This window comes from Palaemon carinicauda, chromosome 1, assembly GCF_036898095.1.
Source record: "Palaemon carinicauda isolate YSFRI2023 chromosome 1, ASM3689809v2, whole genome shotgun sequence".
NCBI lineage: Eukaryota > Metazoa > Arthropoda > Malacostraca > Decapoda > Palaemonidae > Palaemon > Palaemon carinicauda.
Genome location: NC_090725.1, coordinates 200,649,747 through 200,665,038, shown reverse-complemented (window position 1 = coordinate 200,665,038; position 15,292 = coordinate 200,649,747). Strand labels below are relative to the sequence as shown.

Genomic DNA, 15,292 nt, shown 5'->3' with positions numbered 1-15,292 from the left:
CGTCCAACAGCTATGCACCGAAGGTGTTCAAGTGGTAGCATATGTAGAACACTGGTTGGTATGGGCAGCATCCAAAATTACTTGTCTGCAGGCAGCCCAAAAGGTGATCCAGTTTTTGGAACACTTGGGCTTTAAGATCAACTGCAAGAAGTCTCGTCTCACTCCAGCTCAACAGTTCCAGTGGTTAGGAATCCAATGGAACTTAAAGTCACACCACCTTTCCATTCCATCCAAAAAGAGGAGAGAAATAGCGGGATCTGTCAGGAGACTAATCCGTCACAAGAGGATTTCAAGATGCCAACAGGAAAGAGTATTGGGCTCTCTTCAGTTCACTGCAGTGACAGACCCAGTGCTAAAGGCACGTTTGAAATATGCGTCAGGAGTCTGCAGGAAATACGCATCAAATGCTCGAAGAGATCAACTAAGGTTGACCCCGGCCTCGTTGCGCACGCAGTTAAAGCCGTGGTCTACAGCCAAGAGTCTAGCACGGATGATTCCCCTGCAACCATTAGTGGTGATACAAACGGATGACTCCTTGGAAGGATGGGGAGGTAATTCTCACGACAAGAAAGTTCAAGGGAATTGGTCGCGTCAGTTCAAAACATTTCATATCAACATTTTTGAAGCTATGGTAGTATTCCTGACGTTGAAGAGACTATCCCCTCGCAGATCAATCCACATCAGATTGGTCCTGGACAACGAGGTGATAGTAAAGTGTCTAAATTGACAAGGCTCGAGATCACCCCACATCAACCATGTGATGTTAGCCATCTTCTACCTGGCAAGGCAGAAGGGATGGCACTTATCAGCAGTTCACTTACAAGGGATCTGCAATGTGTCAGCGTACGCTGTATCCAGGTGAAAGCCCATAGAGACAGAATGGTCCCCTGACGCAGACTCATTCTCCTTCATCTCGTAAAAAGTCCCGGAACTGCAGATCGATCTCTTCGCAACGAGCGACAACAAGAAACTATCTCGTTACGTAGCCCCTTACCTGGACCCTCAAGCAGAAGGGATGGATGCCATGTCCCTAGACTGGAACAGGTGGAATCGCATTTACCTGTTTCCACCAATCAATCTCCTGATAAGAGTCCTCGACAAGCTAAGATCTTTCAGACGGACAGCAGCTGTAGTAGCCTCCAAGTGGCCCAAAAGCAATTGGTTTCCTCTAGTCCTAGAGTTGAAACTGAAGCTGTTTCTACTGCCAAATCCAGTGCTGTCTCAACTGGTCCAGAAGTCAACTGTCTACGCTTCATCCTCGAGAACCAGCAACTTATATCTCATGATTTTCTCGCCTTAGCAGCGAAGAAAAAGTTTGGAATCTCAAAGGATAAAGTTGACTTCATCGAGGAGTACAAATCACGTTCGACTAGGAGGCAATATGAATCGTCATGGAAGAAATGGGTGACCTTTGTGAAAGCAAGGAAACCGACAGATATCGATAGATTTCTGTCTTGCATTCTTCATACACCTCCACAAACAAGGCCTGGCCTCTACTACAATTACTTCTTGTAAATCGACCCTGACTAGACCACTTATGTACGCTTTTGAGGTGGACCTCTCAGGTGAAATCTTTAATAAGATCCCGAAAGCATGCGCTAGACTCAAGCCTGCAGCCCCACCTAAGCCCATCACGTGGTCTTTGGACAAAGTCTTTCACTATGCTTCGAACCTGGACAATGAGGACTGTACTCTAAAGGATTTAACACAGAAAGTCATTTTTCTGTTTTCAATAGCCTCGGGTGATAGAGTTAGTGAAATAGTGGCCTTATCCAGAAACGAAGGCCATATTCAGTTCCTGGACTCAGGAGAACTGAACCTGTTTCCCGATCCTGCCTTTCTTGCCAAGAATGAACTACCCACCAAGAGGTGGGGTTCTTGGAGAATCTACCCATTGAAAGAAGAAGCCTCTCTGTGCCCAGTAAAGTGTCTTAAGGTCTATCTTCGAAGAATTTTAACTTCAAAGGAGGACAGCTCTTCCGAGGCGAAACTTCAGGATCAAACCTATCTTTAAGACAACTGATAGGGAAGCTCACCTCCTTCATTCGCGGAGCGGATCCTGGCAGTACACCTGCTGGTCACGATCCGAGGAAAGTTGCTTCTTCGTTGAACTTCTTTCAACATATAGACTTTGAGAGACTCTGCTCATACACTGGGTGGAATTCATCCAGGGTCTTCTACAAACATTACGCGAAGCAAGTACATGAGATAAAACACTTTGTGGTGGCTGCGGGTAGTGTGATTAAACCCGTCGTCTAGTGCTGCGTCGAACAGTGGACTGTTTTGGGACTTTACTGTGCATCGGGTGCATGGGTATACCTACCTACTAGTACAGATCACAACTATGGTTGACATACTGTCCTTTGTAGGTGCATATCTGATCAATACACCAGTGCCGAGTGAACGTTTGCGTTACGGTGTTTATGCACTTCCGAACATCTGACTATGTCAGATAGATTTGGTTTCACATCTCCATTGAGTGGCGTTATTCTGATAATGTATTTGTATATCTTTTCTACACGAGAAAATATGTGTTTTGGTGTGTTGCAAAGCTGGATCAGATTCATGCTTTGTTGTAACTACATTTGATAATTTAGATGCATAATAAAATACTTAACCGTATTCGTGTCTTATTACTGCTTCCTCAGTTATAAGCTAATAAAGTATGCTAGAGTTTCACTAAAACCCCTGTATGGGGTTTAGATCCTTGAAATCACAATAATGTTTTTTAGAGGAATAAACTTACATTCTTAAGGTAAGTAAAAAGGTATGCTTCAATGTTTTCTCTTTTGTTCCAACGGGAAATACAAACCTTATATCCTTATTGTCAACATCAACATTTCCCTGCTGGCAGCAGGAGGCACAGAACCAGCTCCAGGTTTAGTGGACATGACAGATCTCTGGAATCTCACATATAGGTCTAGTAGACCAGATCAGGAAATCTATTCAAGGTAGAAGGCATATACACAAACCAACATCCAATAGTAATTTTAAGACAATTCTCTAGTATACTTCCATCAGCACGACATGGCCTGAGCCTAAAAAACGGATTTTGATGAAAGTGAAAAATCTATTTTTGGGTGAGAGGGCCATGTCGTCCTGATGGAACCCACCCTTTTACTGATCCCTCCCAAAATTACTTTATCTGTGGCCATTTCCGCTTAACGGCAAGAATAGGAATGGCGTCGCAGTATTAGGAGAGAAGGAGATCCACCGGGTACCTAGAACGGCACCCCTTTCTTTGCCACTCTTCCCCCTTACATCGAAGTGTTAAATCTATTCGGGGTGAAGATCGCCATTTTTCGTATCTAGAATATGTCCCCTGATGTTATGCGATATCCTTTATTGGATACTCGCGTCAGGAGTTAGAATCCTGGAGACCTTTGGTTTAATTCTTAGGGAGTATCACTGTAGCAAATATCCCTTAGAAGGCTACCTATAGGAACCCTTCCATTAGGACGACATGGCCTTCTCACCCAAAAATAGATTTTTCACTTTAATTAAAATCCGTTTTTTTTTTTTTTTTTTTAGCAAGATCCCTAAAGGAAATGGAATAGTTATCGATGGAGGAGACTAAGTGCAAGACTTTATCCAAAGACCATGAGATGGTTTAGGGGTGAGCATTTGGTTTCAGTTTAGCACAAGTTTTAGGGATCTTATTGAAAAGCTCGCTGTTGAGTTCTACTGTATATCGAAGGCATAAGTGATAGGTCTGGTTAGGGTCAATTTACATAAGTAATAATTGTGGAGGCCAGACCTAGTTCATGGAGTGTCATAAAGAATGATAAACAGAAGTCCATTGTAATCAAAGTGGGCTTATGTTTCTTAACAAACTCCACCCACTTCTTACATTGGATACAAATTGTCTTCTTCTAGTTGAGGACTTGTATTTTTCTATAAAATCAATCCTTTACTTCGAAACTTTGTATTTTCTTTCAGCTAGGACAAGAAAATCATGAGTTAAAGGTTTTTCATTGACTAGGAGGAAGTGAAGACAGTCTTCTGTTGAACATCCTGGGACAGTACTGGTGTCGGCAGAAGAATCTGACAAGGTTTGAGCTCCAGAACGAGAGGGTACCAATTGCCCCAGACCAATTGGGGCCCACTAAAACTGTTGTTCCCTTGAAGGTCCGTAGGTTGACCTGGACCTTCATGATGAGATTGAACGGTGAAAAAAGGTAAATATAAGTCCACTGGTTCTAATTCAGTGACATCTCATCTATCGCCACTGCTTCCGGATCTAAATATGGTGCTACGTAACATGGAAGCTTCTTGTTGAAGCTCGTTGCAGAGAGATCTATTTGCAGTTCTGGGATATGCTCAAGAATGGAACAGAATTAATTTTTGTCCAGGGACCATTCTTTATCTAGAGGCTTGAATCCTGACAGGCCATCTGCCGTCACATTGCAAACCTCTTCTAAATGAATTGTAGAGAGATGCCAGTGTCTCTTCTTCGTCAAGGAGAGAAGGGCCAATATTACGTGATTGTTCTGTGAAGATCTTGAACCCTGCCTGTCGATGCAGTGGACTATAGTCTTGCTGTCGAGAACTAACCTGATGTGTAAGTTCTCTTTGGGTTCAATCTATTCAGAGAAAGAAACACTGTCATAGCTTCCATATTGTTGATATGGAATTGTTGAAATGCGACTGACCACTGACCCTGTATCTTCTTAGTTGATGTATGACCCCCCTCCCCACCTCATTCCGAGGGAGACATGTTTCGACAAGCTCTTGGCAGTCAACCATGGCTTGAGCTGTTTGCACAGTAGAGCTGGAGTTTGTGACGATTATCTCTTCGAGGATTTGATGCGTTTCTTCTCCAGACTCCTTTAGCATCCTTGAGTCTTGTATTCAGGATGGGATTTGTAAGCGCTGCAAATTGTAGCGAACCCAACCCTCTTTCCTGATGATATTTGGTGATAGTCTTCGAATGAAGGCGACACCTGACTGAACTTGCGATTTCCTTCCTATCGATCTGAGGCAGAGAAAGGATGTGTGACTAAATCTCAGTGCAGATCTAACAACGGCATTTATTGAGTTAGAGTTAACTTGGACTTCTCGAGGTTGATCTGGAAGCCCAGGGAGAGACTAAACTTCATAACTTCCAGAGCTGCTAGAAGACACAACACCTTCATCATAGCCCATACTAACCAGTCATCGAGGTATACCATAACTTGAAGACCTTTGCTCCTGAGTTGTTGAACAATGGTCTTGACTAGTTTTGTAAAAATCCTTGAAACTATGCTGAGTCCGAAGGGCATCGCGTTGAATACGTAGGCCTTTTTAGCCAGTCTGAAACCAAGGTAGGGGGAAAAGTGCCGACCTATTGGAAGATGCCAATAAGCGTCGGTAAGATGTATGGAAATGGTGTTGGCCCCCTGGGGTTGAAGGGTCCGTATTTGCATTACAGTGAGCATCTGGAACTTGTCGTTCTGAATGAATTCGTTTAAAGGGGACAAGTCCAGAATAGTTCGTAGGGTGTTCAAATCTATCTTTGGCACGCAAAATAGATGTCCTTGAAATTTCATGGAATTCTGCAATGGATAACTCCTTTCTCGAGGAGATCCTGCACATATTCCTCAAGGAAAGGTATAGTGTGATGGAAGAACCTCTGGAACTAGGGTGGTGTCTGTCTCAATTTCCAGCCTAGGCTTTTTTTTACTATGCTGTATGCCCAAGGATTGAATTTCCATTGATCCCTGAACTGATAGTCTTTTTCCTACCGGAAGCTCCTCCTTGTTGTCTCGAAGGACCTGCTCCTTTAGTTGATCTGCCTCTGTTTCCTCGGCCCCTTTATTGGTCACCTCTTCCAGACTTTCCCCTTCCACTTGAACTTCTCCCTTGAGCTCCAATGGGGCGAAATGTGGTAGTGGCCCATTTGTAAACAGGATTGAAAGCTGGGGACTGTGTAATGTACTGCTAGAGATTGTGTACACCGTTTGGGGGAATAGTGGCAACTGTGGCAATCGTGGCAAGAAATGTTTTCTTGCCATGCAAGGGTCTCCTAGGCTTATTGCCTTTAGGCTGAGGTCCTTCTCCAGGGGTAAATTTCCTTTTAGAGGACATACCCCATTTCTGCATAAGGCTCTTGTTTACGTGAGCTGCACTGTCCATGACTTCTTGTACCACCTTTTGGGGAAATAGATCTTTCCCACATATGTTGGAGTCAATTAACTTTTTAGACTCATGCCTAATAGTTGCTGCTAATAGGACATGCTCTCTGCAGGGTCTCCTGGCTAAAAAGAACACGTGCAGATGACAGTGGAAAGTTGTTAAGTGGGTCTTGGCTAGAACTGGAAAGAGGTCAGATTTTGAATAGTTTCCAATTAGCATTTCTAAGTAAGACTGGTTTGACAAAGAAGCCTCCAGTCTTTCTTTGACCTCCAATTCCGCTTTTAATAGAAATTCCGGAATCTTAGGCAGCCTCTCATTAAACTGTTTATTTATGATATCTAGTTTTCCAACTGTAAAGGTGTGTTGGACATCTTCTCAACTATCGGAGCCATATGGGAGAGCAAGAGAAATGGGCTTGCACTCCTCTCACTGGTAGAGGTCTATCTTCCATTACATTTGAACCTTACCATGGTCTAAGAAGATCTCGTTGGGAATCGTATCATCAATGATAGACACTTCAGAATTCAACTTCATGTAACCGTGAGGGTGGTTCTCAACAGAGGGGGTAAAACTCTATATCCGAAATTGGTTTAGAGCTCCTGCCTTTGCCAATATGAAGGTACCCCTTATTCAGAGCCATATGATCTGTGTAACACCAAGGGTTCTTCGTCATACAGTCCGGAAGGCTTGAGACTACTGGACTTCAGTGCCTGTTGAAGCACCTCAATTCTTGCCTCTAAGGACGCTTGATCTTCCTTATGCTCCGCATGAATGTTTTCCAAGAATGCTTTCATGGGAGCCATGAACTCCAAATGTCCTGGGAACAAAGGGGCAGTCAGAGTCGGAAGAGGAGTAGAAGATGAGGCAGGTGTAGCAGCTGTAGGGACAGGAGTACGCAAGGAGGTAACACTAGGTACAGTACTTAACTGCTGACTGTCGATCGAGTCATCTGAGGCTTCCGTTGTCAGCAAGAGCCTTTCCTTGTCTGATGGAACGGAAGATGTTGTCGACATGTTGTCAACATCCAGATGCATGTCCTGAAGTGTGTCCCGGACTTCATAATCTTCAGGATCCTGTTGTACCTAAGGGAGTTGTATTGTCGGTATCTGATGAGTGACACTGTGGTCTTCATCGCCCCTGGGGAACAGGGGATCCTTCATTTCCAATGAAGGAAGATAGGGGGGCACCCTGTTGAGAGCTCTTTTGGAATCTCCTCACCCAGTGTCTGATGGTTTTTTGGTCTCATGTTTTCTCATCCTGAGAAACGTTAGTAGCATGGAATCCAGTATGGAGGAGACCCTTGCATATACTGCAGTTGGATGGTTCCCAGATAGCAAAGGATCCCTTGGAAACATGTTAGTGCACATGTTTCCTGCAGGTCTTATGGCTGCAAGGCATCTTGACCCGCCTGGTGTAGGTTGCCATGTACTATAGTAGAATTGAGGGAAAGAAAAAGATTCATACCAATAGGACAATTTTCCCAAAAATCAATCGATCAGATAACCTAAGGTGGCAAAATCAGATACCATTCGATCTAAGGCGCAACAGCTATGCCTAAGGCGGCAGCCGTGTATTGCCAACCTGGACCCAATGACTAACCTTTCCTTACCCGGCAAGTTCGTCGATGCAACGCGGCAAATAAGCATTGCTAAGTCGGCATCGGGTAGACAATGCCATAGGGGACTAGTCGGGGGTAAAAGGAAATGAGTAGACCAGATAAGTATGGTCATCTGGTAAAGCTGACTGCCTCTTGCCTAGTTGTTAACATAAGATTTATAAAAGAATGGGGTTCTGCCTGTTAAAATTAATGAGAGCCATTTGAAATGGCCAGGATACAAAGAATTCGCAACTCCAATGAAAACCCTGCCAACTAGGAGGTGTCCAATCAATCAGTTTTGAGGATAATGTCCCTCAGATGTGAATGGAAGAGATATTATATAATGACAGTTTATTTATAAGCTATTGTCAAATATATACCAGGTAAGATTAAAGGACTGTTCATGATCCTTTAACTATTCCCACAATACAGATAATTGCTGACTAGAGATAGAGGAGGAAAGGCAATCTCTTGTGAAATACGTTAAGCTAATAAGCCTGTTGTCCATAAAGGGTGTAGACACAGCCTACAAGTCCAAGGCGATGGCTAAGGCGGCTTGGGGAAAGCTCTCTCGTACTAAAAGAGGGGGAGATCCCCAGCCTACTCACATCTAGGGCTAAAGGCGCTCGAGCCGGCAAGTCCGGAAAATATGACAATGTAGCACCACTCAAGCCATGGAAATTCTGACTGAGCAAAGGAGCCGAGGCTCCACTACGAGAGTGACAGCCTAAGTGGAGGAAGACGTCTACCAGAAACAAAGCAGCAAGTGATAAGGTCCCTATTAGGGATCTAGTCTATTTACCTATCTAGGAGTAGGCTGACAGAAACTCCAAGCCGGCTAGTCTAGATATATAGCATTTGAGGGGTCCTCAAATGCCAGGGAAAGGCAGACTAGGCAAAGGAAGAAACCACATCCTAACCAGGAAGGGGAAGGATCAGCAGGCCTAACAAGAGGCGGCTGGTGAGGTAGCAGAGAGAACTAATCCATCCCTAGGATTATTCTCCTTCCTACCTGCAATTAAACTAATAGTCTCACCAAGCCTTCCCATCCAGGTTTATAGCAACTGAGGACTTCTCAGATGCCAGGGAATATCAGACTAGGCAAAGGAACCGGAATTCCATGTTAAGGGGGGACCAAGTCTAACTGGGAGGGGGAAAGGGAAGGGAGCCCTAGACAATGGTAAGGCGGCTGGAGAGGAAGGCCTAACTGTAGTATTAGAACAATCCAAAGTCATTCCAAGGGATCTACAGTAAGTAGGCACAGAGAATGAATTCTCTCAACCATCTGCCACCTAACCAAATACTAAGGGTAATAGCTTACAAAAAGGGTAAGGTGGCAGGAAAGAAAGGTCTATCTGTCAATATTAGAACAGAGTTAGTTTTGGTCTAAGGGACCGACAGAGTGTAGACAAAGAGAACAAGTTCCCTCAACCAGTGCCACCTATCCAAAAACTAAGGCCAAGTAGATGAGAGTGGAATACTGTCGACCTAGGTCAGCTTTGTCCAACCATCTACAACTCCCAGGGAATCCCTTTAAGTCACAGTTCCCCGCTATGATATATCAATAGACAGGGAGGTGTGCCAGCCGTCACAAGAACCGTATGGTTATGTGGCAAAAAGGGGAGGGTTTGGGCAGAAAAATTAGCCTAGGCCATAGACCAGGTAAGACAAGCATGCAATAAAGCAAATGTCTAACCTAGAATGATACCGCAATTGTAAAAGTATATATGCAACACACTTCAACAAGACTAGCTAAGAAATTCATATAAGACACTGAGGAATTTTAAAATATGGGCTTCTGGCTTTAACCATGTGGCGGTATCAAGACATAAAATGGACCATCACGCAAAAAACAAGGGTGGGATGCGAAATTCTCTACCAAAAAAGGGTAAGCTACTTAACTTGACCGAATATAGATGAAACAGAAGCATCCATTATTCCAAAATTGCACAAAAACTTGTAAAACAAGTAGAAAACTCCTAAAGCAAGCAATCAAGATGGTGTAGCAAGAAGGAATGGAGAACCAGTGAACGTGTTTACAGTAACACACTGGTATGGGATTTGTAACAGTTCTCTCACGTATCCACTCCTAATCCATATCCTTCGAGACAAGGTTAACTCTATTCGGGGAAGGATAGCCGTGATTGTTTTAAACACGTCCTTGTTGCATACATGATATCTTTCGGGATACAGTATTTGCTCCTGGTGTAGTAACCCTGTGATACTTTTATAGGTAATTTTCTCTAGTATATCACTCGTAGTAAATATCCCAAATAGAAAGCTGCCTAGAGGAACTTCCATTAGGACAACATGGCTCGAGCCCAAAAACAAAATTTTGAAGTCTATATTAATTTTGCTGACCCTTCCAAGGCTAAATTTGCAAGCCCAGCCCCTGCCTTCCTGTTGTTAAGCATAAAAAAACCACCATTAGTTTACACTAAATATATATCCAACTCATAAGCACCACCAAATCACTTAAATAACACAACCACTTATAAAACAACAGCTTTATAGAGTAGAATCCATAACAACCACAAAAGTTTTACATTAAAGGGGAATTGAAGTCATTAGAGTATATTGAAATATCATTAAAGTAAACAATTTAACTGTAGCAGGGATTCTTTAGTAAAAGAACAACTGAAATATTTAGTTACCAACCTATAGATTGTACGAGTTGAATGTAAGGATTCATTATTACATCAAAAACTGAATATAGTTTCTAATTGTTTTAGCAGTAGGAGTAAAAGAAAAGAATTATTTACAGGTACAAAACTGGAGTTTGCATTTTTCCCTATAGCATCATTATGTTTTCATTTTTTTTTTCTTTTTTATTACTAAATTTCCCCCCCCCCCCATTTAACGATATTATTTGCCCAGAACTTGTATCATTCTACTTTTGATTTTGTCCAAAGACCCTTCACATCTCCGTTTGATTTGGAAAATTTATTGATTCAGATGTTTTATTATTTTACAAGTTCCACATGCTCTTACAAGTAAACGTAATTCTCCGTATCTGTATTGTCTTAGGTATTCCTGTTGATTCATTTTGTAATTTTGAGTTGTGTAATCTAAAAAGCAGATTTTATGTATATTAAGCAGAAATAATTCATATTAGGAATATTTTCTTTATTTTCTATTATAAATTACAGTTTTTATGAATTTATGGGTTAATAATCTATATTCATTGGGGCTTTTTGTTTATCAGATAATAACATTTATATTTAAAATAATTTTCAGGCTCTTCTGGCTCTTAAAGTGGGAAATATCATCACATTTTTACCCACACTGCTCAACCAATTATTCAGCGTTCTTCTTCACGGAGGACCAGAAACTGTGACAAATGCCACCAAAGTATTGGTTCATATAGTAGATGAAGTTTATGAGGCAGGAAGAGAGGATATACTCAACTCATATATCAAGGTAATAATCTGTCTTTGTTTTTACAGTTTATGATTTGTAGAAGAAGTAAGTGTTCATACCCTTTTTTAATAGAAGTTTTTGTGTTAATGTATGGCTACTGTATATAGCTAGTTAATCAAACACTTTTGCACTTTGCCAGCCTTGCTAATGAACTATTTCACATCAGCTAATTGATGTTGAAAACTCATTTGTCGCACTATAATCCTATTAAATCACATATTTTGTGGTTTGCCAATCCCTATGTTCACTGCACTTTTGTCTGTCAGATGGAAGAAGACGTAATGTATTTACTACTTATAGTGCCTTATTTGTATATTAACCAAGGAGAATACCTCCCGTTTTCCTCAATCTCCACTGTTCAGCTTTTTCATTCAGGGTTTTTTGCTTTGCATCAATTAAGTGGTAAGCTTACTTTTTTCAAACTAAAAAGAATTACTTCATTACTTACCTAGAGTCTATGTGTGGTTCATCCCTCTTGCTGAGAGAAGGCCTAGAGGAAGTCAGTCAGCTTCAATAGGCAAAAGGTTTCTTCAACTTAGGGAATTTCTCTTTATGCTCTATTTTTACTTTTCTTTTTTAATTTGGCCTCCTCCTAATTATATAAGTTTTCTTCCATCTTGCTGTCCAAACTCCTAGTAATTTTCCCTTTCATTTTAATTTAAATTTTATTATTGTTATTATTATTATTATTATTATTATTAATATTTTTTTTTAAACTGTAGAGATGTTTCCACATTCGTTTATATTCAATGATATGATGAATGGGAGAGGGGATCACGTTTATGAAGGTGTTTGCATTCAAAGCCATGTGTGAGATTATTGGATGATCTTAGCCTTACAAAAGATAGATTGGACCCTTTTGTTAGAACTAGGGTTTTGGTGGCCTATTGGAAATGTCCCTGCCTGCCGATTTGCTAGACTCGGGGTAGAATCCCGCTTGAGCTCGATAGTTTCTTGTAGTGTCTGGAACCTTACCATCTTTGTGAGCTAAGGATAAGGGGTTTGGGAGAGCCTGTAGGTCTACCTGCTGAGTCATCCATCAGCAGCCATTGCCTGGCCCTCGCTGGTCTTAACTTTGGTGGAAGGCTTGGCACTGATTATGTGTATACTGTATATGGTCAGTATCTATGGTATTGTCTTGCTAGCTAGGACATTGCCACTGTCCCTTGCCTCTGCCATTCATGAGTGCCCTTTAAATCATAAATTATTCTCAAGGATTGGGTCACTGGAATCCTAAGGGATTCAGTCCTTGGGGAAGGACTCATGGCTTCTGACTGGAAGGCCATCATTACAAGTACAGGGTGAATAATTCCATTTTTATGGTTTCATTCTTAACAGGAGGGGTTAGTTTACACCTGTGCCTCTATATATGTTTTGGTGCTATCTCCTAGATAGGATATGGAGTAAACTATCTGGAAATTATATGCTCACTTTGGTTTTCTAATGTATGATACTTTCTTAATATTCTGAAGTAGGTAAAACACACAAAGAAATTAACATTAAGTCTTTGATGAATGCACAATTAATTAGTGTTGTCTGTTATCAGGGCTGAGTTCCTGTGCACTAGCAAGAAATTGGGAAGATTTTTTTATTTTTTTTATTTTAAATCACTATAACAACCTTATTAGAGTAGTAACATTCATGTTTGTATAATTTTTTTGTCTAAATGGTTATATTTTATGGCAGAATAATCAAAATTGCAATAGAACTTGTCTGCCTTTGATATATTTGATGTGCGTATGAAAAATATTATTCCTGCATACAAAAGTATTTGTGAAAAAAGTATAAAAGTTATAATTTTTTTATTGTTCTATTTTGTTGCTGAATACATTTTGTATAAAAAGGGTTCATAATTTTCCCAATGTGAGCTAGAAAGTTTTTCATAAATGATAAAAAAAAAATAAAAGAAATTTTTTTGAGTGTGGAACAGTGACCACTAGAAACTAAAAGCTTCTTTTTTCAAATAGCTGTGGTGATTTTATTTTCAATTACAAAATGTTTAGTCTTGATTTGAAATGATATGGAAAAGGAAGTAATTCATGTTGCAGGGGCAATTACAATAACTCAATAGGTCGAGTTAAATCTTTATAAACATACCGGCATTTATATTCCTTGTGCAATAATAGATAAAGCAAGACATATGATATATTTATTGTTGTATAACTCATTCACTTTGCTATTTTCCTGTATAAAGTAATTGAAAATCATATAATTTCACCAGATGTAAATACTTACAAAAATATTTACTCGGAATGTAGATTTTTGGGGCTTGGTTTGTCTATTTGGGAATAGAAATATTTTTGCAATCTCTTTTGCTCATTTTTATTAAGGATACAAGCATTTACTATCTCAGTAATTGTAGCAGACTGACTGAACTATATTTTATGGCAAAGAAAATTGTGATATTGTAATTTTTATAGTATCAAACAATACTTAGAAGTTAGCCATAACCTTAATTTTGCCTTACTTCCCATATATTTTCATTACATATACAAAGATGAATAACTGTAGAGCAATGTATTATTTTTTTGTTCAAAGTTGAATAAATAAAATTTGTTCCTATGTGAAATAAACCTTTATTTAACAGGGTATACTCTGGTGTGAGCTGGAGACGGCCAGTGAAGAGTTATCAAGGTTCCAGCAGCCTATATGTCAGTTTCCATCCACCAGCGAGTGTGGTGGACAGGGTGTGACTTGCACTGGGCAAGCTATTATATCTCTGGCCGTTGACCTGTTTGGGAGTGTGCTTTTTTCACCTGGCATTTGAAGTTTTCTACTTGTGTTAATTGCTTTCTCTCTTTTTCAGTAGGAGTGTTAAGCAAATGAGTGTGATGGTTATGTGTCCTGGTATTGATGGTAGTCATTGTGGAACATATATGAGTAAAGGGAATGTTGATCCTCATACTTTGTGTCCGGCATGCAGAGGACATCACTGCTCATTGGAATCTCCTCATAATGCGTGTAGAGAATGGTCTTTCTCCCAACGGGAGATATTTCATGGTTGGAAGTAGAAGAGGTCTAAGCAGGATTGTTCTCCTTTGGGTTCATCATCATATAGTTTTGTCAAGAAACATAGATTTTGTGTATTTTTACTTCAGAAATTCCTTTGCCTATTTCTTCGTCGATCCAGTCTCAGGGAGAAGTGAAAACAGATGACAAACAAATGTTGTTTAAGGACATTCCTGAGAATTATTATTATTTCTCTCTTTGCAGGTCAGGAAACAGTATGAGGAGGTTGTTCGTTCAGAGGAAAGGCTCTTGAATTCCATCTTCCTATGGAGCAACTTTATCCTTAAGAGACAGGATGCAGTGATCAAGAAATTTGTGTGGTAGATAGCATCTAGTGACTCTTTAGCCTTGCAAAACACTCCGTTGATGCAATGCCCAACTCTTCCCGCCTGAGGAATTCGCAGCTGTCATTGATAAAGAGGAAAAAGGTAATCAGGCAACTTTTCTCTATCAGACAGCCTCCTCTAAACAGGCTCTGTCAGTGCCTATTAGGCATAAGTCCTCTCCATCTAGGCAGACTCATCAACATGTTCGACTTCCTGAGGTAGATCCTCCTGCTTACAAGAAACAGGGCGAGCATTCACAATCCTTTCACCATCAAACACCTTCTAGAAGGAAGGGTCGAGGTAGGCGGCAACTGTGTTAGGGGTAGCAATCACCTCATGTCATTACCTGTGGGGGACAATGTGGCAGTTCCATGGGGCAGATCTCTGGACAGTGGAGGTCCTCCACTCCTGGTATTGCATCCTGTTCATCTGCTGTCACCCTCCTTTCACTCAAGCTCTGATGAACTTTTCATTGTGTTTGTAAGGGTCTCCAAAAGATCTCTTACAAGAGGAAATTTAGACTGCTGGTAAAAAAACACCATAAAGGAAATCACCTGGTCTCCAGGGTTCTACAGCAACTTGTTCATTGTCAAGAAGCTGCCAGGAGGCTGGAGGCCAGTCATAGACTTGTTTCACCTGAACCCCTTTGTTCTCCAAACAACATTCAAAATGGAGACTTCCAGCACAGTCCTACAATCAATAAGACAAAACAACTTCCTGCTGTCCATAGACCTAAGGGATGCATACTTTCAGATTCCTATTCACCCAAGATCAAGAAAGTATCTTTGGTTCATTCTGGGAGAAAGGGGATTTAAATTTTGAGTCT

General features: G+C 40.9%; 1 protein-coding gene across 1 annotated transcript in view; it reads left to right on the top strand.

Moving 5' to 3' along the window:
* Window positions 1-15,292, top strand: part of Ziz (dedicator of cytokinesis protein Ziz) — a 573,699-nt gene that overhangs the window by 281,130 nt on the left and 277,277 nt on the right. Inside the window, exon 16 of the mRNA XM_068386849.1 lies at window positions 10,949-11,131. Coding sequence (XP_068242950.1) covers window positions 10,949-11,131 — 183 coding nt within the window. The remainder of the gene's footprint in view (window positions 1-10,948; window positions 11,132-15,292) is intronic.